Source organism: Bos javanicus, chromosome 1, assembly GCF_032452875.1.
Source record: "Bos javanicus breed banteng chromosome 1, ARS-OSU_banteng_1.0, whole genome shotgun sequence".
NCBI lineage: Eukaryota > Metazoa > Chordata > Mammalia > Artiodactyla > Bovidae > Bos > Bos javanicus.
The window spans coordinates 5,242,109-5,268,367 of NC_083868.1; the positions used below are offsets into that span (position 1 = coordinate 5,242,109).

General features: G+C 38.3%; 3 protein-coding genes across 3 annotated transcripts; 2 read left to right on the plus strand and 1 right to left on the minus strand.

Moving 5' to 3' along the window:
* Nucleotides 1-4,049: 4,049 nt before the first annotated feature.
* Nucleotides 4,050-5,107, minus strand: LOC133254073 (keratin-associated protein 21-1-like). Its single transcript, XM_061428092.1, has one exon. The coding sequence runs from the start codon at nucleotides 4,717-4,719 to the stop codon at nucleotides 4,348-4,350; it is 372 nt and encodes a 123-aa protein (XP_061284076.1). The 5' UTR covers nucleotides 4,720-5,107; the 3' UTR covers nucleotides 4,050-4,347.
* Nucleotides 5,108-20,468: 15,361 nt separating this feature from the next.
* On the plus strand, nucleotides 20,469-20,783 carry LOC133254996 (keratin-associated protein 21-1-like). Its single transcript, XM_061429515.1, has one exon. The coding sequence runs from the start codon at nucleotides 20,469-20,471 to the stop codon at nucleotides 20,781-20,783; it is 315 nt and encodes a 104-aa protein (XP_061285499.1).
* Nucleotides 20,784-25,207: 4,424 nt separating this feature from the next.
* Nucleotides 25,208-25,786, plus strand: LOC133254077 (keratin-associated protein 21-1-like). Its single transcript, XM_061428106.1, has one exon. It carries the CDS (start codon nucleotides 25,223-25,225, stop codon nucleotides 25,493-25,495), a length of 273 nt encoding a protein of 90 aa, XP_061284090.1. The 5' UTR covers nucleotides 25,208-25,222; the 3' UTR covers nucleotides 25,496-25,786.
* The last annotated feature ends 473 nt before the right edge of the window (nucleotides 25,787-26,259 follow it).

Sequence of the window (26,259 nt, forward strand, 5' to 3'; positions counted from 1 at the left end):
GGCAGAGTGAAGAAGAACTAAAGACCCTCTTGTTGAAAGTGAAAGAGGAGAGTGAAAAAGTTGCCTTAAAGCTCAAAATTCAGAAAACTAAGATCATGGCATCCGGTCTCATCACTTCATGGCAAATAGATGGGGAAACAGTAGAAACAGTGTCAGACGTTATCTTTTTGGGCTCCAAAATCACTGTAGATGGTGATTGCAGCCATGAAATTAAAAGACGCTTACTCCTTGGAATGAAAGTTATGACCAACCTACACAGCATATTAAAAAGGAGACACAGTACTTTGCTAACAAAGGTCCATCTGGTCAAGGATATGGTTTTTCCAGTGGTCATGTATGGATGTGAGAGTTGGACTGTGAAGAAAGCTGAGTGCCGAACAATTGATGCTTTGGAACTGTGGTGTTGGAGAAGACTCTTGAGAGTCCCTTGGACTGCAAGGAGATCAAGCCAGTCCATCCTAAAGGAGGTCAGTCCTGGGTGTTCAGTGGAAGGACTGATGTTGAACCTAAAACTCAAATATTTTGGCCACCTGATATGAAGAACTGACTCATTTGAAAAGAACCTGATTCTGTGGAAAATTGAAAGCAGGAGGAGAAGGGGATGATGGAGGATGAGTTGGTTGGATAGCATCACTGACTCAGTGGATATGAATTTGGGCAAACTCAGGGAGTTGGTGATGGAAAGGGAGTCCTGACGTGCTGCAGTCCTTGGAGTTGCAAAGAGTCGGACACAACTGAGTGACTGAACTGAACTGAACTGATATAGGTATTTATGTACGAATCTCTCCTCTATCCATCCAATGAGCCTAGTTCTCAGTGAATTCATAATTTTATGTAGGAGTAACATAGTAGGATTTAAAGAAGAAACGAAGTAATTGTTTTTGTAGCCATTTGTTATGAAAGTTATAAAATAAGGAAGGTTATTAGTGCCCTGAGAGTCAGGAAAGAGTTCTGAGAAGATGGGGCACTAGACATGAGGCTTGAGTAGGAACTGGCCAGTCAGATAAGGGAGTGGGACAACAAGTCTTTCTGTGCATTTATTACCACCAGTGGAGGTGTGTAATCACTAAGCAGATGTAGAGAGGAACACTCAGACTTTTCTTTTTCTCTTCAGATTATTGAGAGCACAGCGCATACTGCTTCCATAGGCAGGAGAGGGCCTGGCCAGGAGGAGCATATGGCAGTGAGCTCACTAGCAGAAGACTATGAAAACTTGGCTCTGACACTCAGTTGCTGTGTGATTTCAAGATAGTGACTTAATCACTCCGAGCCTCAGCTTCTTTCTCCCAACACTTGTTTGTCAAGACCCACTCTATTTATTTTAAGAGGATGTGAAAATTAATTGAGATAATGTGTAAAAAGACATTTTACAACATGCAATAGAGATGAACTGGTTTGGTTCAGTTCAGTTCAGTCATTCAGTTGTTTCCAACTCTTTACAACCCCATGAACCAGGCCTCTTCAACGCCAGGACTCCCTGTCCATCACCAATTCCTGGAGCTTACCCAAACTCATGTCCATTGAGTTGGTGATGCCATCCAATCATCTCATCCTCTGCCATCCTCTTCTCCTCCTTCCCTCAATTTTCGCAGCATCAGGGTCTTTTCAAATGAGTCAGCTCTTCACATCAGGTGGCTAAAGTATTGGCGTTTCAGCTTCAAAATCAGTCCTTCAAATGAATATCCAGGACTGATCTCCTTTAGGATGGACTGGTTGGATTTCCTTGCAGTCCAAGGGACTCTCAAGAGTCTTCTCCAACACCACAGTTCCAAAGCATCAATTCTTCTGCGCTCAGCTTTCTTCACAGTCCAACTCTCACATCCATACATGACCACTGGAAAAACCATAGCCTTGATGAGACAGACTTTTGTTTGGCCAAGTACTGTGTCTCCTTTTTAATATTCTGTCTAGGTTGGTCATAACTTTCTTCCAAGAAATAAGCGTCTTATAATTTCATGGCTGCAGTCACCATCTGCAGTGATTTTGGAGCCCCCCCCCCCCAATTCTGCCACTGTTTCTACTGTTTCCCCATCTATTTGTCATGAAGTGATGAGACTGGATGCCTGGTCTTAGTTTTCTGAATGTTGAGCTTTAAGCCAACTTTTTCACTCTCCTCTTTCACTTTCATCTAAAAGCTCTTTAGTTCTTCTTCACTTTCTGCCATAAGGGTGGTGTCATCTGCATATCTGAGGTTATTGATATTCCTCCCGGCAATCTTGATTCCAGCTTGTGCTTCTTCCAGCCCAGTGTTTCTCATGATGTACTCTACATATAAGTCAAATAAGCAGGGTGACAATATACAGCCTTGACGTACTCATCTTCCTATTTGGAACCAGTCTGTTATTTCATATATAGTTCTAACTGTTGCTTCCTGACCTGCATATAAGTTTCTCAAGAGGCAGGTCAGGTGGTCTGGTATTCCCTTCTCTTTCAGAATTGTCCACAGTTTATTGTGACCCACACAGTCAAAGGATTTGGCATAGTCGATAAAGCAGAAGTAGATTTTTTTCTGGAACTCTCTTGCTTTTTCGAGGATCCAGTGGATGTTGGCAATTGGATCTCTGGTTCCTCTGCCTTTTCTAAATCCAGCTTGAACATCTGAAAGTTCACGGTTTGCATATTGCTGAAAACTGGCTTGGAGAATTTTGAGTATTACTTTATTAAACGTGAGATGAATGCAGTTGTGCAGTAGTTTGAACATTCTTTGGCATTGCCTTTTGGATTGCAATGAAAACTGACATTTTGCAGTTCTGTGGCCACTACTGAGTTTTCCAAATTTGCTGGAATATTGAGTGAAACACTTTCACAGCATCATCTTTCAGGATTTGAACTAGCTCAACTGGAATTCCATTACCTCCACTAGCTTTGTGCATAGCGATGCTTCCTAAAGCCCACTTGACTTCACATTCCAGGATGTCTGGCTCTAGGTGAGTGATCACACCATCCTGATTATCTGGGTCATGTAGATCTTTTTTGTCAGTTCTTCTGTGTATTCTTGCCACCTCTTCTTAATATCGTCTGCTTTTGTTAGGTGCATACCATTTCTGTCCTTTATTGAGCCCAAATTGCATGAAATATTCTAATTTTCTTGAATAGATGTCTAGTCTTTCCCATTCTATTGTTTTCCTCTATTTTTGAGTTGATCACTGAAGAAGGCTTTCTTATCTCTCCTTGTTATTCTTTGGAACTCTGCATTCAGATGGGTATATCTTTCCTTTTCTCCTTTGCCTTTTGCTTCTCTTCTTTTCACAGCTATTTGTAAGGCCTCCTCAGATAGCCATTTTACTTTTTTGCATTTCTATTTCTTGGGGATGGTCTGGATTCCTTTCTCATGTACAATGTCACTAAGTCTGTTCATAGTTCATCAGGCACTCTGTCCATCAGATCTAGTCCTTTAAATCTATTTCTCACTTTCACTGTATATTTGTAAGGGATTTGATTTAGGTCATACCTGAATGGTTTAGTGGTTTTCCACACTTTCTTCAATTGAAGTTTGAATTTGGCAATAAGGAGTTCATGATCTGAGCTACAGTCAGGTCCTGGTCTTGTTTTTGCTGACTGTATAGAGCTTCTCCATCTTTGACTGCAAAGAATATACATTCCTTAGTTCTTTATTTTCAAGTGCCTAACACCCAACTCTGCTTCCAATTTCTCATTGCTTGTGGGAAGCATCTCTTCTATTCCATTACTCCTGCAGGAAATCAGATTGTCTCTCCTGCACCTGGAGTTTGTCATGACCACCTGAATGTGTGTCATTCCTCCTCCACTGTCTCCTCCAGCTCCATTCTCGACACATTGAGATTTGCATGGTTCAGCATGGTTCTGAAATACTGTGAGATTTGTGCTTGTGTATGTGAGTGCCTGAGCATGTGAGATACAAGAAATAGTTGGAGAAGGTATTATTTTTGGTGCAAATACAAGAAGAAATGCTTGTATTATATCAAAGAACTCAAGGTTCAAGCAACCTCTTAGCCCAGTCTTTGAAAAAGGCCATAGCACCTCACGAAAGACTAATTCATAAGCAGTACACAGAGATTTGTTAGAAGCAATGAGCCATTTTTATTGAGGATAAGGGGTTATCAAAGCTTTAGAATGTTAGGATCATTAACACAGTCATAACAGAGACTCAGGGATTAAGGAGTAAAGGCTAAATTTGGAAGAGTCAGATGATATCACCATTGATCTTCAGACCTCAAGGACGTCAATCAAAAAATGGGTAGTTGGAGGTCAAAACTTCTGTCATGTATACAATTTCTTGCAAGCACAAATCATGGGTTACAGATTCTCGAAGCAGTATTATCTTTAGATTCCTCTTTTCAAAGCATACTAGGCTAAGATGGTGATGTTCTAGCAGCAAGAATAACATCTCCTGTAGCAAACTGGCCAGTAGCTGCCATAGCCAGAGCCATATCCACAGCCATATCTGGTTCCATAACCACAGCCATAATAGGGGCTAAATCCACAGCCATATCCTGTCCCATATCCACAGCCGTATCCACAGCCATATCTACTTCCATATCCACAGCCATAATAGGGGCTGAACCCACAGCTGTAGCTCTTTCCACAGCCATAGCCACAGGAGTTGCCGTAGTAGTTACAACACATGTTGTCAAGGCAAGAGGATTCAGGTGGACTGCAAGAGGCTGTTCCTGAAGTGTGTGTGTCTCCTCCCCATGGACCTTTATATACTGGCAGTAACTGGCAGAGCATACCATTCATTCCCTGACATAGACAACAAATATGGAAGCAACATTATGAGCCAGTCACGTCACCGCTGACAATCACTAAAGTTTGCTTAAAATAGCTCATTATTTGGGAGACTCCTGTTTCATTTTAAGAGCTTCACTTTAATTTGTTCTGCTGACAAACTGTCTTAGTAGAATCGTGTGACCCAAAGCTGATCATTTTCAAAATCTCCTCTCATTTAACAGATACCTTATAAAACAAGCTTGTTGGGGAATGTCAGACAATTTTGCCTCCTTTTCTCTCTCAGTTTTCCAAAATACCTGCTTCTGACCACAGGAAAAGGAATATTCCTGTCTCCTTTCCTGAATCACTACCCTTTCTGCATTCCTTACCCCTGCCTTGTCCGACTCTCCTCAAATCCTAAGAATCTGATCAGTATCTGATAATTCAAAATGAACTCCATTCCCAGAAAGAGTGAAGACTTACAGGCGTGGAGACAGTATGCTGCATGTGTTCCTTCTTGTATTTTCTTCTTCCATGCACCAGGCAATGGAAGGTCCTGTTCACGTGGGGCAGCCCTCTTTTTCTCTCTTTTTTGTAGCTACCTGAGTCTCACCATTGAGGAGACTTTAACAGTTTAACCAACTTTATTTGGCTGAAGAATCAGAAGAGCTCAGTTAGACCAGAAACTCATTTTTTCACATAAAGTCTTATTAGAGTTTCGTGTTATGAGATGTTAGTCCATTCCCCTCACTCAATCATTCTTGCCCTTTTCTATCACTACTGTTCCTTTTTTTTTTTTTTTTTAATACAGATTTCTGGGGTTTTATTTGGTCTTTACTTGATGCAAACATATCATTCAGATAAATTTAAATCTAAAGACATCCCCAAGTTAACTTTGCCCTTGTTGAGGTCTCCCTCCTTGATCCCTCCCTCTTCCCCTCTTTCTCCCTGGGGACACTAGCCAGGCTTAGCTGAATAAGTGATGCTGAAAGCCTTCTCAGAGGAGTGCTATTTGGCACTGAAGAAAGAGTGGCATTGAGCATGGAGAACCAACTACTGAGAAGAGCTTCAGGGAAACCAGGGGTGGTGTTTCCCCAGGATTTTTAGGTCCCACCATAAGTCAGGGTGATGAGAAATACCAGGTCCATTTTCACAGAGAAGAAAACTGAGATACCGAGGGTTTAACCGACTTGCCAAAGGTCACAGGCTGTAAATCTTGAGCCCACAAGCCCTCTGCTTTGATAAATATGGTGAAGCTAGCAAGCTGGTCACTGAATGCATACCCCTTCCCTATTTTTTTTTTTTTTTTACATTTTTTTCTGTTTTATTGGGAGATGCTTTGCAACTGTTACATCATAGTAATGCATCACTGATTCAGATTAAATGGGATCACAGGACCTATCAAAATTAGTTAGAAGGCAGAATTATTCTATTTTATTTAAACAAATTCCATTGCCCTTTGGTATGTGAAGTAAGGAATCAGGTTTGCCAAGGTTGCCTAATAAATCTTGTTTTAATGAGCAGATTTTTAAAGGATTGCAATTAGCATATGTCAGCACCAGTCTCTGGTACGTTGGCTGCTGCTTACATTGCAATTTCTAGGCTTCACTTTATCTATTTATTTATTTGCTTTTGTTATTTATTTATTTTTAAAAATTATATTTTATTTTTAAACTTTATAATATTGTATTGGTTTTGCCAAATATCAAAATGAATCCACCACATGTATACATCTGTTCCCCATCCAGAACCCTCCTCCCTCCTCCCTCCCCATACCATCCCTCTGGGTCGTCCCAGTGCACCAGCCCCAAGCATCCAGTATCATGCATCAAACCTGGACTGGCGACTCGTTCCATATATGATATTATACGTATTTCAATGCCATTCTCCCAAATCATCCACCCTCTCCCTCTCCCACAGAGTCCAAAAGACTGTTTTATACATCAGTGTCTCTTTTGCTGTCTCGTACACAGGGTTATTGTTACCATCTTTCTAAATTCCATATATATGCATTAGTATACTGTACTACTGTTTTTCTTTCTGGCATACTTCACTCTGTATAATAGGTTCCAGTTTCATCCACCTCATTAGAACTGATTCAAATGTATTCTTTTTAATGGTTGAGTAATACTCCATTATGTATATGTACCACAACTTTCTTATCCATTCATCTGTTGATGGACATCTAGGTTGCTTCCATGTCCTGGCTATTATAAACAGTGCTGCGATGAACAGTGGGGTACACGTGTCTCTTTCAATTCTGGTTTCCTCAGTATGTATGCCCAGCAGTGGGATTGCTGGATCATAAGGCAGTTCTATTTCCAGTTTTTTAAGGAATCTCCACACTGTTGTCTATAGTGGCTGTACTAGTTTGCATTCCCACCAACAGTGTAAGAGGGTTCCCTTTTCTCCACATCCTCTCCAGCATTTATTGCTTGTAGACTTTTGGATCACAGCCATTCTGACTGGCGTGAAATGGTACCTCATAGTGGTTTTGATTTGTATTTCTCTGATAATGAGTGATGTTAAGCATCTTTTCATGTGTTTGTTAGCCATCTGTATGTCTTCTTTGGAGAAATGTCTATTTAGTTCTTTGGCCCATTTTTTGATTGGGTCATTTATTTTTCTGGAATTGAGCTGTAGAAGTTGCTTGTATATTTTTGAGATTAGTTGTTTGTCAGTTGCTTCATTTGCTATTATTTTCTCCCATTCTGAAGGCTGTCTTTTCACCTTGCTTATAGTTTCCTTTGTTGTGCAGAAGCTTTTAATTTTAATTAGATCCCATTTGTGTATTTTTGCTTTTATTTCCAATATTCTGGGAGGTGGGTCATAGAGGATCCTGCTGTGATGTATGTCGGAGAGTGTTTTGCCTATGTTCTCCTCTAGGAGTTTTATAGTTTCTGCTCTTATGGTTAGATCTTTAATCCATCTTGAGTTTATTGTTGTGTATGGTGTTAGAAAGTGTTCTAGTTTCATTCTTTTACAAGTGGTTGACTAGTTTTCCCAGCACTACTTGTTAGAGAGATTGTCTTAATCCATTGTATATTCTTGCCTCCTTTGTCAAAGATAAGGTGTCTATAGGTGCATGGATTTATCTCTGGGCTTTCTATTTTGTTCTATTGATCTATATTTCTGTCTTTGTGCTAGTACCATACTGTCTTGATGACTGTGGCTTTGTAGTAGAGCCTGAAGTCAGGTAGGTTGATTCCTCCAGTTCCATTCTTCTTTCTCCAGATCACTTTGGCTCTTTGAGGTTTTTTGTATTTCCATACAAATTGTGAAATTATTTGTTCTAGCTCTGTGAAGAATACTGTTGGTAGCTTGATAGGGATTGCATTGAACCTATAAATTGCTTTGGGTAGTATACTCATTTTCACTATATTGATTCTTCCAATCCATGAACATGGTATATTTCTCCATCTATTAGTGTCCTCTTTGAATTCTTTCACCAGTGTTTTATAGTTTTCTATATATAGGTCTTTAGTTTCTTTAGGTAGATATATTCCTAAGTATTTTATTCTTTCCGCAATGGTGAATGGAATTGTTTCCTTAATTTCTCTTTCTGTTTTCGCATTATTAGTGTATAGGAATGTAAGGGATTTCTGTGTGTTGAGTTAATAACCTGCAACTTAGTAAAGTTGATTAGTTCTAGTAATTTTCTGGTGGAGTCTTTAGGGTTTTCTATGTAGAGGATCATGTCATCTGTAAACAGTGAGAGTTTTACTTCTTCTTTTCCAATTTGGATTCCTTTTATTTCTTTTTCTGCTCTGATTGTTGTGACCAAAACTTCCAAAACTATGTTGAATAGTAATGGTGAAAGTGGGCCCCCTTGTCTTGTTCCTGACTTTAGAGGAAATGCTTTCAATTATTGACCATTGAGGATAATGTTTGCTGTGGGTTTGTCATATATAGCTTTTATTATGTTGAGGTATGTTCCTTCTATTCCTGCTTCTTGGAGAATTCTTATCATAAATGGATGTTGAATTTTGTCAAAGGTTTTCTCTGCATCTATTGAGATAATCATATGGTTTTATTTTTCAATTTGTTAATGTGGTGTATTACATTGATTGATTTGCAGATATTGAAGAATCCTTGCATCCCTGAGATAAAGCCCACTTGGTCATGGTGTATGATCTTTATAATGTGTTGTTGGATTCTGATTTATAGAATTTTGTTAAGGATTTTTGCATCTATGTTCATCAGTGATATTGGCCTGTAGTTTTCTTTTTTTGTGGGATCTTTGTCCGGTTTTGGTATTAGGGTGATGGTGGCCTCATAGAATGAGTTTGGAAGTTTACCTTCCTCTGCAATTTTCTGGAAGAGTTTGAGTAGGATAGGTGGTAGCTCTTCTCTAAATTTTTGGTAGAATTCAGCTGTGAAGCTGTCTGGACCTGGGCTTTTGTTTGCTGGAAGATTTTTGATTACAGTTTCAATTTCCGTGCTTGTGATGGGTCTGGTAAATTTTCTATTTCTTCCTGGTCCAGTTTTGGAAAGTTGTACTTTTCTAAGAATTTGTCCATTTCTTCCACGTTGTCCATTTTATTGGCATATAATTGCTGATAGTAGTCTCTTATGATCCTTTGTATTTCTGTGTTGTCTGTTGTGATCTCTCCATTTTCATTTCTAATTTTATGAATTTGATTTTTCTCCCTTTGTTTCTTGATGAGTCTGGCTAATGGTTTGTCAATTTTATTTATCCTTTCAAAGAACCAGCTTTTGGCTTTGTTGATTTTTGCTATGGTCTCTCTTGTTTCTTTTGCATTTATTTCTGCCCTAATTTTTAAGATTTCTTTCCTTCTACTAACCCTGGGGTTCTTCACTTCTTCCTTTTCTAGTTGCTTTAGGTGTAGAGTTAGGTTATTTATTTGACTTCTTTTCTTGTTTCTTGAGGTATGCCTGTATTGCTATGAACTTTCCCCTTAGGACTGCTTTTACAGTGTCCCACAGGTTTTGGCTTGTTGTGTTTTCATTTTCATTCATGTCTATGCAAATTTTGATTTCTTTTTTGATTTCTTCTGTGATTTGTTGGTTATTCAGCAGCGTGTTGTTCAGCCTCCATATGTTGGAATTTTTAATCATTTTTCTCCTGTAATTGAGATCTAATCTTACTGCATTGTGGTCAGAAAAGATGCTTGTAATGATTTCAATTTTTTTATATTTATCAAGGCTAGATTTATGGCCCAGGATGTGATCTATCCTGGAGAAGGTTTCATGTGCGCTTGAGAAAAAGGTGAAATTCATTGTTTTGGGGTGAAATGTCCTATAGATATCAATTAGATCTAACTGGTCTATTGTATCATTTAAAGTTTGTGTTTCCTTGTTACTTTTCTGTTTAGTTGATCTATCCATAGGTGTGTGTGGGGTATTAAAGTCTCCCACTATTATTGTGTTATTGTTAATTTCTCCTTTCATACTTATTAGCATTTGTCTTACATATTGCGGTGCTCCCGTGTTGGGTGCATATAAATTTATAATTGTTATATCTTCTTCTTGGATTGATCCTTTGTTCATTATGTAGTGACCTTCTTTGTCTCTTTTCACATCCTTTGTTTTAGTCTATTTTATCTGATATGAGTATTGCTACTCCTCCTTTCTTTTGGTCCCTATTTGCATGGAAAATCTTTTTCCAGCCCTTCACTTTCAGTCTGTATGTGTCCCCTGTTTTGAGGTGGGTCTCTTGTAGACAGCATATGTAGGGGTCTTATTTTTGTATCCATTCAGCCAGTCTTTGTCTTTTGGTTGGGGCATTCCACCTATTTACATTTAAGGTAATTATTGATAAGTATTCCACCCATTTATGTTTAAGGTAATTATTGATAAGTATGATCCCATTGCCATTTACTTTATTGTTTTGGGTTCAAATTTATACACCATTTTTGTGTTTCCTGTCTAGAGAATATCCTTTAATATTTGTTGGAGACCTGGTTTGGTGGTGCTGAATTCTCTCAGCTTTTGCTTGTCTGTAAAGCTTTTGATTTCTCCTTCATATTTGAATGAGATCCTTGCTGGGTAGAATAATCTGGGCTGTAGGTTATTTTCTTTCATTACTTTAAGTATGTCTTGCCATTCCCTCCTGGCTTGAAGAGTTTCTATTGAAAGATCAGCTGTTATCCTTATGGGAATTCCCTTGTGTGTTATTTGTTTTTTTTCCCTTACTGCTTTTAATATTTGTTCTTTGTGTTTGATCTTTGTTAATTTGATTAATATGTGTCTTGGGGTGTTTCACCTTGGGTTTATCCTGTTGGGGACTCTCTAGGTTTCTTGGACTTGGGTGATTATTTCCTTCCCCATTTTAGGGAAGTTTTCAACTATTATCTCCTCAAGTATTTTCTCATGGTCTTTCTTTTTGTCTTCTTCTTCTGGGGCCCCTATGATTCGAATGTTGTAGCATTTAATATTGTCCTGGAGATCTCTGAGATTGTCCTCATTTTTTTAAATTCGTTTTTCTTTTTTCTTCTCTGATTTGTTTCTACCATTCTATCTTCTAGTTCACTAATCCTATCTTCTGCCTCTGTTATTCTACTATTCGTTGCCTCCAGAATGTGTTTGATCTCATTTATTGCATTATTGATTATATATTGACTCTTTTTTATTTCTTCTAGGTCCTTGTTAAACCTTTCTTGCATCTTCTCAATCCTTGTCTCCAGGCTATTTATCTGTGATTTCATTTTGATTTCAAGATTTTGGATCAATTTCACTATCATTTTTCAGAATTCTTTATCAGGTAGATTCCTTATCTCTTTCTCTTTTGTTTGGTTTGGTGGGCATTTATCCTGTTCCTTTATCTGCTGGGTATTCCTCTGTATCTTCATCTTGTTTAAATTGCTGAGTTAGGGGTGTCCTTTCTGTATTCTGGCAGTTTGTGGAGTTCTCTTTATTGTGGCGTTTCCTCGCTGTGTGGGTTTGTACAGGTGGCTTGTCAAGGTTTCTTGGTTAGGGAAGCTTGTGTCGGTGTTCTGGTGGGTGGAGCTGAATTTCTTCTCTCTGGAGTGCAATGAAGTGTCCAGTAATGAGTTATGAGTTGTCTATGGTTTTGAGGTGACTTTGGGCAGCCTGTATCTTGGAGCTCAGGGCTGTGTTCCTGTGTTGCTGGAGAATTTGCTTGGTATGTCTTGCCCTGGAACTTGTTGGCTCTTGTGTGGTGCTTGGTTTCAGTGTATGCATGGAGGCGTTTGATGAGCTCCTGTCAATTAATGATCCCTGGAGTCAGGAGTTCCCTGGTGTCAGGGTTTGGACTTAAGCCTCCTGCTTCCAGTTATTGGTCTTATTTTTACAGTGGTTTCAAAACTTCTCCTTCTATACAGCACCATTGATAAAACATCTACGTTAAAGATGAAAAGTTTTTCCACCGTGAGGGTCACCCAGAGAGGTTCACAGCGTTACATGGAGAAGAGAAGAGGGAGGAGGGAGTTAGAGGTGACCCAAATGAGATGAGGTGGAATCAATAGAGGAGAGAGTGGGCTAGCCAGTAATCACTTCCTTATGTGCATTCCACAGCTGGACTGCTTAGATATGTTCACGTAGTTATACAGAGAAGAGAAGAAGGAGGAAGGAGACAGAGGTGGCCAGGAGGATAAAAGGGGGGATTGAAAAGGAGGGAGACAGATCCAGCCAGTAATCAGTTCCCTAAGTGTTCTCCACCGTCTGGAACATACAGAAATTCACAGAGTTGGGTAGAGTAGAGAGGGGTTAGGGAGGAGACACAGGCTTCCCAGTGGAGAAAAAGGAGAGTCCAAAGGGAGAGAGAGCAGTCAAGCCAGTAATCTCGCTCCCTAGTGAAAAATGGGTACTGAAGATTGGGTTCTTAAAGGTACAAAATTGGTGACAAATACATAAAAGCAAAAATTAAAAATCTATATTAGAGTTTGGAATTTCAAAAATACAGTGTTAAAGAAAAGAAGAAAAAAAAAGGTCACAGAAGTTATAAAATATATATATATATGAAGTTTGCTTTAAAAAAATAGGGTCTTTTTTTTTTTTTTGCAAAGTAATAGTAGGTTATAAAAGTGAAAATTAAAAGAATAATAGAGGACTTAAAATTTTTTTAATTAAAAAAAAAAGAAAGAATGATCGTAAAAATAGTAAAAATATATCTAGGACTTTCTCTGGTTTTGTTGTGAGTATTGTGGGGTCAGTTCATTTTTGGCTAGTTCCTTCATCCAACTTACATTTCTCAAGATCTATAGGCCCCTTCCTATGTAGTCAGTACTAACCACAGGGTTTAATCTATTGCCTGTAGCTTCCAAGGTGGTTCCCTCTGTTATAGCTTCTTCTGTTTGCTGGTTTCTTCAGTATCTGGTTTCCGCCCTGACCCAAAGGGGACAGTGGTGGACACTTTTTTTTTTTTTTTTAGGCTCACTTGTTCAGTTGCGCTGTGGGGAGGGAGGGATGCTGCAAACAAAATAACACTGGCATGTGCTCGCAGTGCCTCAGCCACACTGGGTCTGCCCCCGTTCACGGCGCGTGTAGCCTCCCTGCCCACACTGCTCAGGCTCTAGGTTGCTCCGCCGGGAACCATCCGTGGCCGGCCCTGGGCTGCTTGCACCTGCCGGGTCCAAGCCGCTCAGGTTCAGGCACTCAGGTAGTCCTCAGAGGCCCAGACTTGGTTGGGCCTGAGTTTTGTGCCCTTCCCAGGTCCGAGCAGCTCAGGTGATGAGGTGTTTGGCGAGCACAATTGCTGTGACTTATCGCCTCCCCGCCGCTTGGTTATCTAGGTGTACAACCCGTGCACCTTCTCAGGTGGATGTTGACCGTCCAGACCCCCAAGAAGTTTTAGTTAGCAAAAAAGCCTGCTTACAGTTTATAGATAATGTCTCTCTGGGGCTGCGATTGCCCCCTTCCGGCTCTGGCTGCCTGTCATCAGAGGGGGATGGTCTGCCACCGGCTATCTCTGTTCAGTCCTTTGTTCTGTGTGGGGGCCTGGCGGTGTCTTAGGTTAGGGCTGGCTTTTCACGTGGTAGATATCCCACAGTCTGGCTTGCTAGCCCAAATTATTTTGCTCAGATAGCGCTCGGGGTATTCAGGTCAGATCCTTACTCTAAGCGATGCAGCCAGCCCCGCGCCTCCCTGCCCAGCCCCTGCTTGCTAGTGGCGTGTGCAGGCGTCTGCGCTGCTTCTCCGCTGGGGGAGTTACTGTAGGGCTTGCAATCTGCAGGTTTTAATTGTTTATTTATTTTTCCTCCCTGTTGTGTTGCCCTCTGTGCTTCCAAGGCTCAGCACAGATTCTACAGTGAGAAGGTTTCCTGGTGTTTGGAAACTTCTCTCTTTTTAAGACTCCCTTCCCAGGATGGAACTCTGTCCCTCCCTCTTTTGTCTCTTTTTTTGTCTTTTATATTTTTTCCTACCTCCTTTTGAAGACTTGGGTTACTTTTTTGGGTGCCTGATGTCCTCTTCCAGAATTCAGAAGTTGTTTTCTGGAATTTACTCGGCATTTAAATGTTTTTTTGATGAATTTGTGGGGGAGAAAGTGTTCTCCCATCCTACTCCTCTGCCATCTTAGCTCCTCCCTTTCTCACTACTGTTCCTTACACATTTAGTTCAAAGGCTAAAGGTAAGTAGGGTCACTCTGATACTTACAGCAAAAGCCCATCTCAGCTCCTAATACATTCATGACATCAAGTACCACAAAACTCAATTTTATCCTTATTCATATGTACATTAATCAGAAGTTCTCAACCTTCTACAAAAATGTTCATTGTGACTTTGAAATATAATATGTCTCCTTTCTTCTAAATAATCCTCTCTAACACACTTACCTTTTTGACATGTAAAAGAGGGAAATGAGTATCATTTCTTCTGCTGTTAATATTTTCCTTGCCACCAAATTTCTTGGCTTAAAAAAAATCTATTTGTTGATCAAAACTCCGATCTGTAATCAGCTCCTGTGAGATGCCTTTCCTCCATGTTATTGTCTGAACTGGATCATCCTCCTCTTGGTCCTGGGGCTTCCCTAGTGGCTCAGGAAAGAATCTGCTTGCAATGCAAGAGATGTAGGTTTGATCCCTGGGTCTGGAAGATGCCCTGGAGGAGGAAATGGCAACCTCCTCCAGTGTTCTTGCCTGGGAAATCCAAAGGACAGAGGGGCCTGGTGGGCTATATGTCCATGGGGTTACAAACAGTTTGACATGACCTAGCAACTAAGCCACCACCGCCAGCACCTCCTGGTTCTTATGTGCAGACACATGTCAAAGCACTTACCAAAGTTTATTAAAACTATGTCTTGCCTCACTAATTTAAATGTAACTTTATACCAAACATTCAACCTTTCATGACCAAACATTCAGTCATGTTGCTTTGTTGGGGTAGGGGGGCATTTTTTCTTTTTCTTTTTGCTTATCTTAGTTTCTATGTTTTACTTAAATCAACTTTTTTAGAATCTGGCAGACTCCAAAATTTAGATTATTTTTCACTGTAACAACCATGAAATCTGAATTGGAAGGGAGGATAGTCAAGATCATTCTTTCCACTGGATATACTTGAATTTCGACAACAAAGCAATAAGTGGTGATCGAGTACTTTATGGAATGCCTTTAACAGCGATTTTCACAAGGCTGCCAACCTCAATTTTTGAGAAGTTTCATTATCAGACATTTTTCCTTCTGTTGAGAAATCATTCTACCGATTTTTCTGATATTGGTCACTGGTCTAATCTGAACACTCTGCTGTTTCATTCCTAACCATAAACATAAAGAACATATGATCCCATTCCATTCTTCTTATCCTTCAGTTTCTTACCTTTTCTGTCCGCCTTGAAATTCAAAACTATAAATTCTACTTGACAAATTCTCTGGTACAGACACTTTACTTTTCAGTACCAAAGCCAACAACTCTCTGGTCACAGTATCCCTGGATTATTGAAAAACTCTGTTATCTTTATTGCATTATTTCTAATACCTTTCCATTCAGATCTCTTTATACCATTTTAAAACAGTAAAGACAACTCCTATTCTGTGCATCCTTGAAAAACCAGCTCTGAGTACAGTCCCTGATAATTTGGACTCAATATTCTTCCATAAAAATGGATGAATCAAATCAAACATATAGTCAAACATTGGAGAGCCACATATACTGTAAAGACATTTGATTATATGATTAAATTGTCTAAATGCAAATTTCTTCTTTCTAAAATGAGGCCTACCTATTTTTACATAATGCTTTCCTTATGTTTCATACCTATTTAGTGTTCTGGTCAGGAATTTTACTCAATAAATGCTATTCACTTTATCTCCCTTTCCTTTTCATTTTTCCCCTCTTGGCTATATATATTTATTTTTGTGATTATCATTTATTACATGTTATTTAAGTATGCACTTTTTAGAATCCAAACATAAATTTTAATTTTAAATATATATATATATATATATTTTGCAGTGACAAGGTGGACCTAGAAATTCTTGTACAGAGTGAAGTAAGGCAGACAGTGAATGACAAATATATGATACTGCTTTCTTTAGATTTCTAAGAAATCTAAACATAATAGTACAAATGAACCTATTTATAAAACAGAAATAGAGTCACAGAAGTAGAAAACAAGCATGGTTACCAAGGGATGGGGAGGGGAAGGAGGGATAAACTGGGAGGTTGAAAATGACATATTTACACTACTATATATAAAATAGATAACTAATAAAAATGTACTGTATAGCACAGGGAACTCTGCCCAATATTCTGTAATGACCTATATAAGAATAGAATCTAAAAAAGGAATGGATATAGGTATATATATATAACTGATTCACTTTGCTGTATTGCAGAAACTAGCACAACATTGTCAATCAACTATACTCCAATAAAAATCAAATTTTTGAAATCTTATTTTTCTTATTCCATAGTTTTAAATTCTTGTCTAGTAGTAGCTTTAAAATACCCATATTTATTTGTACTGTAATCCTGATTTAGTCTGAATTTAATGTAATAGCTTTGTAACATAAAAGAAGTCATTCTATGGTATCCACATATGTATACCCTAATTAAAAAAGCTTTTATGATGAGGAAGCAAAACCCCTCCGAATATAAATTACCTTCCTATTGACCTTTTTGCACTCTGACTGGGCAATTTTGTATAGTAATTTATTACCCAAAATACAGTGTCAACATTATGTCAACTTAATGGACATAGAATCACGCACATTTTCAAGTTCAGAAACTAAAGAATAACTTTATGTTCTATTTTTAAAGCATATGTCTTGGGAACATGTTTATGCAAAAATTTGATATTAGTATTTTTGAAACTCCACAGAAGTAAAAAGATTATTCCATAGTAGAAATATATTTTATTTCTAGGACTATGTCTATTTTGATAATTTGAATTAAGTATCATCTTGCAGTAAGGCATTTGAGTCAAGATCAAAGGCTTATTATACAGTGTGAAATATGTTCTAAAGATTCCCATAATTAGGACTATATATGGACTTTTCTGGTGGCTCAGATGGTAAAGAATCTGCATGCAATGCAGAAGATATAAAAGACCTGGGTTTGATTGCTGGGTTGGAAAGATCCCCTGGAGAATGGAATGGCTATGCACTCCAGAATTCTTGCCTGGAGAATTCCATGGACAGAGGAGCCTGGCAGGCTCTAGTCACAGAGAGTCAAACACGACTGAATAGCTTTCACTTCACTTCACTTCATAGATTTCCTCCTCAGGGTATATATTTTTCTACCTTCCAATCCCTAGGACTAGGAGATACCACAGACATACAAAAAATCATAAGAAAATACTGTGAACAGTTATATACTAACAAATTGGATAACCTGGAGGAAACACAAATTTCTAGAAAGAGCATACCAAGACTGAGTTAAGAAGAAGCAAATAATTTGAACATACTGATCACCAGAAATGAAATTAAAGCAGTAGTTAAAAAAATTTCCAGGGGAATTCTACCAAACATATAGAAAATAACTTATATTTATCCTTCTCAAACTATTCCAGCTAACTGAAGATGAGGGAACATGCCCTAATTTATCCCAATACTAGACCACCATTACCTTGCTGCCAAACTAGAGAAAAACACTACCAAAAAAAAAAAAAAAAAAAGCCCTCCACAAAATGTTAGCAAACCAAATTAAAAAATACAAAGAAGCATCATTCACTGTGATCAAGTTGAATTTAATCCTGGGTCACAAAGTCAATTAACATATGCAATCAATCACTGTGGTACACCTATGTTAACAAAAAGAAAGACAAAAAATACATGGTCACTTCAATAAATGCATAAAAATAGTTTCAAAAAAATCAGCATCCATTTAAGTTAAAAACTCTCATCAAAGTGGTTTAGGGGGAAATAGCTGAATATAATAAAGACTGTTTATGAGCAATTCACAGCCAACATAATATTCATTGGTGAAAAGGTGAAATCTTTCCTGCTAAATTCAGGAATAAGACAAGGATGCTCATTCTCACCACTTCTATTTAAAGTAGAATTGGATATTCTAGCTGTAGCAACAAGAAGAAATAAAACATATTGGAAAGATGGGGTAACACTGTCACTACTTGCAGATGATGCACTTTGTACAGAGAACTCGAAAGTCTCCACCAAAAACCTCTTAGAGCTAATAAGTTCATTCAGTAGATTGTATGTTACAGGATGAGTATAGAGAAATCTGTTATGTTTCTATACACTAATTATGAAGTATTAGGAAGTGAAAGTAAAAAGAAATCCTATTGGTTCTACAAATGATACCTAGGAATCAACTTAAGGAAGCGAAAGAAGTATATTCTGAAAACCATAAAACTTTGATAAAGAAAATTGAAAATTACATGCAAAAATGGAAAGATATCCCATTCCCTTGTATTGGAAAAGTTAATATTATTAAAATGGCCATAATACACAAAGAAATCTACAGATTTAATGCAATTTCTATCCAGTACCCATGATATTTTTTACAGAACTAGACCAAAAAAATCCTAAAATTCACAGAACTAGAATAATCCTTAAATAGTTTTAAAATGTATAGAAAAATAATCTTAAAACTAGAACGACAAAAGACTACTTATTGGCAAAGCACTCTTCAGAAAAAAACAATAATGCTGGAGACATAACTCTCCCAAACTGCCTATCTTGTAAATCTACAGTAATCAAAATAGCATGGTATTGGCATAAAAAGGCACATAGAACACACAGATGGCTAACAGGAGAAGAAAAGATGCTCAATATTACCAATTATCAGAAAAATGCAAATTAAAACAATGATGCAATATCAACTCACATCTGTCAGAATACTTATCACCAAAGCAATCAGTAAATATCAGAAGTTTTAAAGGATATGGGAAAAGGAACCACTTGAACACTCTTGGGCAATGAAAATTATTGGTTCAACCACTATGGAAATCAGTATGGAAGTTCCCTAAAAACCTAAAAATAGGACAGCCATATGATCCAGCAATTCTACTCCTGGGTACATATCAGGAAAAACTGAAAACACTAACTTGAAAAGATACATACACTCCAGTGTTCCTAGCAATAATGTTTATAATATCTCACATATGGAAGCATTCAAACATCTCTCAGCTCATTTAAGAAGATATGTGTACATGTATATGTGTACATAAACACATCATGGAATATTACTCAGACATAAAAATGAGATACTACCATTTGCAGCAAAATGGAAAGATCTAGAGAATACTCTTAGTGACAGATGTTCAGGCAGAGGAATAAGGCAGATAAAGGAAGACAAATACTGTATTACTTCAGTTATATGAAGACTCTAAAAATTATAAAATGAATGCATATGTAAGACAGAAAGAGACCCAAAGATATAGAAAACAATCTTTTAGTTACGAAAGGAGATAGCAACGGGGAGGGACCAATTAGTGCCACTGGATTAGCAGATGCAAACTACTGTTTATAAAATAGATGAGCAATAAAGATATACTATATAGCATGGTGAATTATTTATTATGTTGTAATAATTTATAATGGAGTATAATATTCAAAAATACTGAATCATTATGCTGTACTCCCTAAACTAACACAATATTGTAAATCAAATATAGTTGAATAAAAAAAAAAAAACTTAAAAATTTGGAACCTGCCTGATTCTGAAAATGGTGATATGAAAGTAAAGTCTATACAAGAAGATATGCAAAGAAAAGTCCACAAACAAAAAAATTTGACCACATCTTTGATGATGGAAAGGTCCGGTGTTCCTTTAGATGAGAGAACAGGGTACGTTTGGATTTAGGCATCTACAGATAGAGAATCATTTATAAATATGTAGCTATAAAACAGGATTTCTATTCTTAACACTATTGACAGTTTGGACAAGATTTTTTCTTGTTGGGGGCTTCTTTGTGAATGCAGAATCATCAGCATCTTTGGCTTCTATAAATGAATCTGCAATGATTCAAGAAAAGGGGTAGGAATATTCTTTTCTCATGGCCAGAGGCAAATGATTTAAGAAAGAAGAGAGAGAAAGGGGCAAATTTTTTCTACATTGCTTCTCACCTTTAATATAAGATATATATTAAATGATAGGAAATTTTGGAAATGGGTATCTGTTTAGAGGCACATGATTCTACTGAAAAAATTCTCTGGCAGAGCAAATTAAAATGATGCTCTTTAAATATCTCCAAAATAACTAGCTACTTTAGGCAAATTATCAGTTGTCAAAAGTGACCAGCACGTGGTGGTCGCTTCCATATTTGTTGTCTATGTCAGGGAATGAGTGGTATGCTCTGCCACTTACTGACAGTATACAAAGGTCCATGGGAAGGAGAAAACACATGCACTTCAGAAACATCGCCTTGCAGTCCACCTGAATCCTCTTCCCTTGACAACATGTGTTGTAACTACTGCGGCAACTCCTGTGGCTATGGCTGTGGAAACAGCTACAGCTGTAGATTGAGCCCCTATTATGGCTGTGGTTATGGAACCAGATATGGCCGTGGATATGGGACTGGCTGTGGATATGGTTCAGGATATGGCTGTGGATTGAGCCCCTATTATGGCTGTGGATACAGCTCCCGTTATGGCTGCGGTTATGGAACCAGATATGGCTGTGGATACGGCTCCTGCTGTGGCTGTGAATATGGCTCTGGCTACGACACTTACGGGCCAGTCTGCTACGGGAGATGTTATTCTTCTTGCTGCTAGAACGTCAACACCTAAAACACCATTTACATCTGAAACCACACATAAGATAATGCTGATTCAAGGATTGAAAAGTCATGATTTCTATATGCAGGAAATTACATGCAAGACAGAGCTTTGACCTTTGACTACCGTTTTTAAGATTGGCATCTTTGAGGCCTGAAGCTCCATGGTGGTATCATCTGTCTTTTTTCCAAATGTTAACCTTTCGTCCCTTAATCTCTGACTCTCTGTAGTAATGACCCAAATACCGTACTGTTGGGGAAGTCCCTTGTTATCAATAAAAATGGTTCATTGTTTCTAACAAATCTCTGTGTATGTGTTTGTGCATAATTTTTGTTTTGAGGTGTTATGGCCTCCGTTGAAACCTGAGCTAATGTGAAGCTGAACTTTGAAGTTCTTGATATAAGCATTTCTTTTTATACCTGCATCAGAAATAATGTCTTTCCCACCGATTTCTTGTTTCTCACATATTTAGGCACTCATATATAAGCACAAATAGTAGAAGGCAATGGCACCCCACTCCAGTACTCTTGCCTGGAAAATCCCATTGACGGAGGAGCCTGGTAGGCTGCAGACCATGGGGTCGCTGAGGGTCGGACCCGACTGAGCGACTTCACTTTCACTTTTCACTTTAATGCATTGGAGAAGGAAATGGCAACCCAATCCAGGGTTCTTGCCTGGAGAATCCCAGGGATGGGGGAGCCTGGTGGGCTGCCGTCTATGGGGTCACACAGAGTTGGACAAAACTGAAGAAACTTAGCAGCAGTATTTCAGGACTGCGCTTTGCAAATCTCTCTGTGCCTGGGATGGAGCTGGAGGTGAAACAGGAGGAATGATACTTTATTTAGGAAGTTAATGCACATTCCAAAACAAACTAGAGGTGGCCTGGGTACTTAAAGGAATAATGGATAGCAAGGGGAATTTCCAGCATATATGAGAAATAAGAAGCAGAGATAGGTGTCAAGCATATAAGACAAAAGAATGCATGTAAAAGCCAAACATTCTATCATATCATCTGCTTTTGATGGAAATGCAAATGTATTTGTTTGTATACACTGATGTTGAAATTGTTTCCAATCACTTAAATGATAAACAGTTTTGAGTAGTTTTGAAATGGTCTCATCTTAGACACTGAAGACAAAGCAGAAAAATTAAAGAAAAATTTCCTACTCTCACAGTGTTTACATTCTAGTAGGTGAAGAATAAGAAAATAAAAAATAACTAAGATAATTTCAACTGACAGTTGGGATGTGGGAATAAAACAGTTTAGTGGGAAAGAGAGTAAGGATTGAAGCATTAAAGAGATATTTCAGGGAGGTATTTTCACCTTGTGATATTTCATGCCAATTGCAAAGAAAGATTCAAAAGGACAATAACAAATGTAAAGGGGGAAAAGAAGTCCATGAAGTTTTGGAAGAATATGATTTAGTAAGCATGTATGAGATAGCTTACATATCCAGTAAAGAGTCTTCACAAAGTAACTCTTAACATACCTTCAAAATCTGAAACGTTGTGACTCCCTTAATTAAAGAGGGCTTCCTTGGTGGCTCAGACAGTAAAGAATCTACCTGCATCACAGACCTGGGCTCAGTCCTAGGGTTGGGAAGATCCCCTGCAGAAGGCAATGACTATCCAACCCAGTATTCCTGCCTGAAGTATTCCATGGATAGAAGAGCCTGGCGGGCTACAGTCCATGGGGTTGCAAACAGTTGGACACATCTGGACAACTAACACTTTCATACTTTCACTAGTTAAAGAACACTTGAGACATTCAGCTCAGTGAAATGACAAAATGGTGATAATCAATCCAAATATCTATTAGTTTGTAAATGACACACAAATATTTGAACAGAAATTTGACTTAATCTATCAATTTTTTATTAGAGAAATATTAATTGAGCCCAACTTATGTGCAAGGTATTATAACCAGAGCTGGTTATTCCATGATGCACAGAATAGAGGTGGTTCTGCAGGCATCATTAGGTATGCAGAGGCTTGAGTGAAAAGGTTTAGAAATAATGAAATAAAGATGGAAGACTTTTCAGTAACCCAGGGAAATTGTGGCCAGAAATTCTGCTTTGGCAGCGGCATTGAAAAGCAAAGTGTCTACTATAGAGAATTTGTGAAACAAACTTATAATTTCAAATTGCAAGGAGGACAGGAAATTTAAGAAAACTGAAGCATAATGATGATTGGAATGAAGATATTTTTTCTTTATGCCTATCATTCCTTATTAAACATAGAGTCATAAAATTATACCAGTGATCAACAGAAGAGAAAAAAGGTTGAATGATTTCTCAGCTGAAGGATTAATGCCTAACACTGAAAATTTTCACAAAGAGATCAGAAGCTTGATGAATGTTCCCTCTGAAAGCATTCAATAAAGTACTGGATCACCACTCATTTCACTGTTGAAATTTGAGTGTACAATAGAAGACTTTATGATACTTATTGTAAAAAATATAAAGTATTGAAATCTGCTTGATTATGAAAGATAGTGGTACACTTAAGCAAGTGAGATAAGCAAAAACAACACACCCCCAACTTTAATACATAAAAAGCAAGAGAGTTCCAGAAAAACATCTACTTCTGCCTTATTGACTATGCCAAAGCCTTTGACTGTGTGGATTACAACAAACTGTGGAAAATTCTGAAACAGATGGGAATACCAGACCTCCTTAGCCATCTCATGAGAAATCTGTATCCAGGTCAAGAAGCAACAGTTAGAACTGGACATGAAACAATGAACTGGCTCTAAATTGGGAAAGGAGTAAGTCAAGGCTGTATACTGTTACCCTGCTTATTTAACTTCTAAGCAGAGTACACCATGCAAAATGCCAGGTAGATGAAGCACAAGCTGGAATCCAGATTGCTGGGAGAAATATCAATAACCTCATATATAAGATGACACCACCCTTATGGCAGAAAGTGAAGAGGAACTGAAGAGCCTCTTGATGAAAGTGAAAGTGGAGAATGAAAACTCCACCTAAAACTCAACATTTAAAAAACTAAGATCATGGAACCTGGTCCCATCACTTCATGGCAAATAGTAGGGGAAACAATGGAAACAGTGAGAGACTTTATTTTCTTGGGCTCCAAAATCACTGCAGATGGTGACTGCAGCCATGAAATTAAAAGACGCTTGCTCCTTGGAAAAAAATCTATGACCAACCTAGACAGCATATTAAAAAGCAAAGACACTACTTTGCCAACAAAGGTCCATCTAGTTAAAGCTATGGTTTTTCCAGTGGTCATGTGTGGATGTGAGAGTTGGACTATAAAGAAAACTGAATGCCAAAAATTGATGCTTTTCAACTGTGTAGAAGACTATTGAGAGTCCCTTGGACTGCAAGAAGATCAGATCAGTCCATCCTAAAGGAAATCAGTCCTGAATATTCATTGAAAGGACTGATCCTAAAGTTAAAGCTCCAATACTTTGGCTACCTGATGTGAAGAACTGACTCAATGGAAAAGACCCTGAGGCTGTGAAAGATTGAAGGCAGCAGGAGAACAGGACAACAGAGGATGAGATGGTTGGATGGCCTCACCAACTCAATGGACATGAGTTTGAGCAAGCTCTGGGTGTTGGTGATGGACAGGTACCCTGGCTTGCTGCAGTCCATGAGGTGGCAAAAAGTAAGACATGACTGAGCAACTGAATTGAACGGAACTGAACTGAAACTTAAAAAGCTACACATTTTTTGGGCTACATTTTGCATTAGAAAGTTTAGATGTTTAGTTTGGAGTGAGAAGGAAGAGTGTGTTTGGATTTAAACATCCATAGAGAGAGAAACGTATTTGCAAACACACAGCTATACTGTAATATTTCTATTCTCAGTAGTACTGACATTCTAGATTATTTTTCTTTTGGTTATCACATGTTGTTCTGTGCCCTGGAGAATTAGGAGCATCCTTGAGTTCTACAACAAGATGCCAATTGGTATTGGGCAGTAGGTATCTGGGTGAAGAACTCTGGCAAGAAGCTACAATGATTCAAGAAAATGAACAGACATATTTGTTTTCAAGTGATCAGAGGTAGATGTGAAAATAAAAAAGACAAAGTTAAGGGGAATTTCTTTTAACATTTTCTCCCAAGCCTTTTAAAATAAGATATATACTAAATGATAAGAGGTTTTGAAAATGGGTGTCTGTGTTTGGGCACATGATTCTAGTGAGAAATTCTTTGGCAGAGGAAAATTAAAATGATGCTCTTTAAATGAAATGAGTCTCCAAAATAAGAAGCTATTTTAAGCAAAGCATTATTGGTCAACAGTGACTGGCTCATAATGTTGCTTCCATATTTGCTGCCTGTGTCAGGGAATGAATGGTATGTCCTGCCAATTACTGACAGTATATAAAGATCCAAGGGAAGGAGAAGACACACACACACTTCAGAAACATCGCCTTGCAGTCCACCTGAACCCTCTTGCCTTGACAAAATGTGTTGTAACTACTACGGCAACTCCTGTGGCTATGGCTGTGGAAAGAGCTACAGCTGTGGGTTCAGCCCCTATTATGGCTGTGGATATGGAAGTAGATATGGCTGTGGATACGGCTCAGGATACGGCTGTGGATATGGGACAGGATATGGCTGTGGATTTGGCCCCTATTATGGCTGTGGCTATGGAACCAGATATGGCTGTGGATATGGCTCTGGCTATGGCAGCTACTGGCCAGTTTGCTACAGGAGATGTTATTCTTCTTGCTTCTAGAACAGCACTAACTAAGCCCTTTTTGCTTCTGAGATGAAGCATCTAAAGATAATGCCGATTCAAGGATTTATAACCCACGATTTCCACTTGCAAGAAATCACATGCCTGACAGAAGCTTTGATCTGTAAATACCCACTTTAGATTGGCGTCTTTGAGCCCTGAATCTTCTTGGTAGTATCTCTGACTCTTTTGCAAATGTTAGTCTTTATTCTCTGATTCTCTGTTACGACTGTATTGATGATCCTAACAAAATTACTTGTTCTCAATAAAAATGGTTCATTGTTTCTATCAAATCTCTGCGTACTTGCTTGGGAATTAGTCTTTTTCCAGGCATTGTAGACTCAGTTGAAAATTGGGCAAATGTGATGCATGTAGTTTGAGCTCTTCTTTGATATAATGCAAACATTTCTTTCATATCTGTGTCAGAAGTAATGTCTTCTCCACCTGTTTCTTGTATCTTATGTTCTCAGGCACTCACATACCCAAGCACAAATCTCCCAGTATTTCTGAACTGTGCTTTGTAAATGCCACTGTGTCTAGGATGGAACTAAAGGGCAAAGAGGAGGAAGAATGCCACGTTCTTCAGGAAGTTGATGCAAAGTCCAAGGTAGACAAAAGACGACCTGAGAGCTTAAAAGAATGGAAGAGACACTCTCCAGGTTCATGAGAATTAGCATTAGATACAGGAATTAAGAACACGAGCATCAGGAACTAAGCAACAGAAAAGTAATAATAGAAATATACTCATATGTATGTTTTGATGT

What these genes read in the sequence shown, in the direction of transcription:
- LOC133254996 (XM_061429515.1), top strand. Translation starts at nt 20,469, where the DNA reads ATGTGTTGTAACTACTGCGGCAACTCCTGTGGCTATGGCTGTGGAAAC.
- LOC133254073 (XM_061428092.1), bottom strand. Translation starts at nt 4,719, where the DNA reads ATGAATGGTATGCTCTGCCAGTTACTGCCAGTATATAAAGGTCCATGG.
- LOC133254077 (XM_061428106.1), top strand. Translation starts at nt 25,223, where the DNA reads ATGTGTTGTAACTACTACGGCAACTCCTGTGGCTATGGCTGTGGAAAG.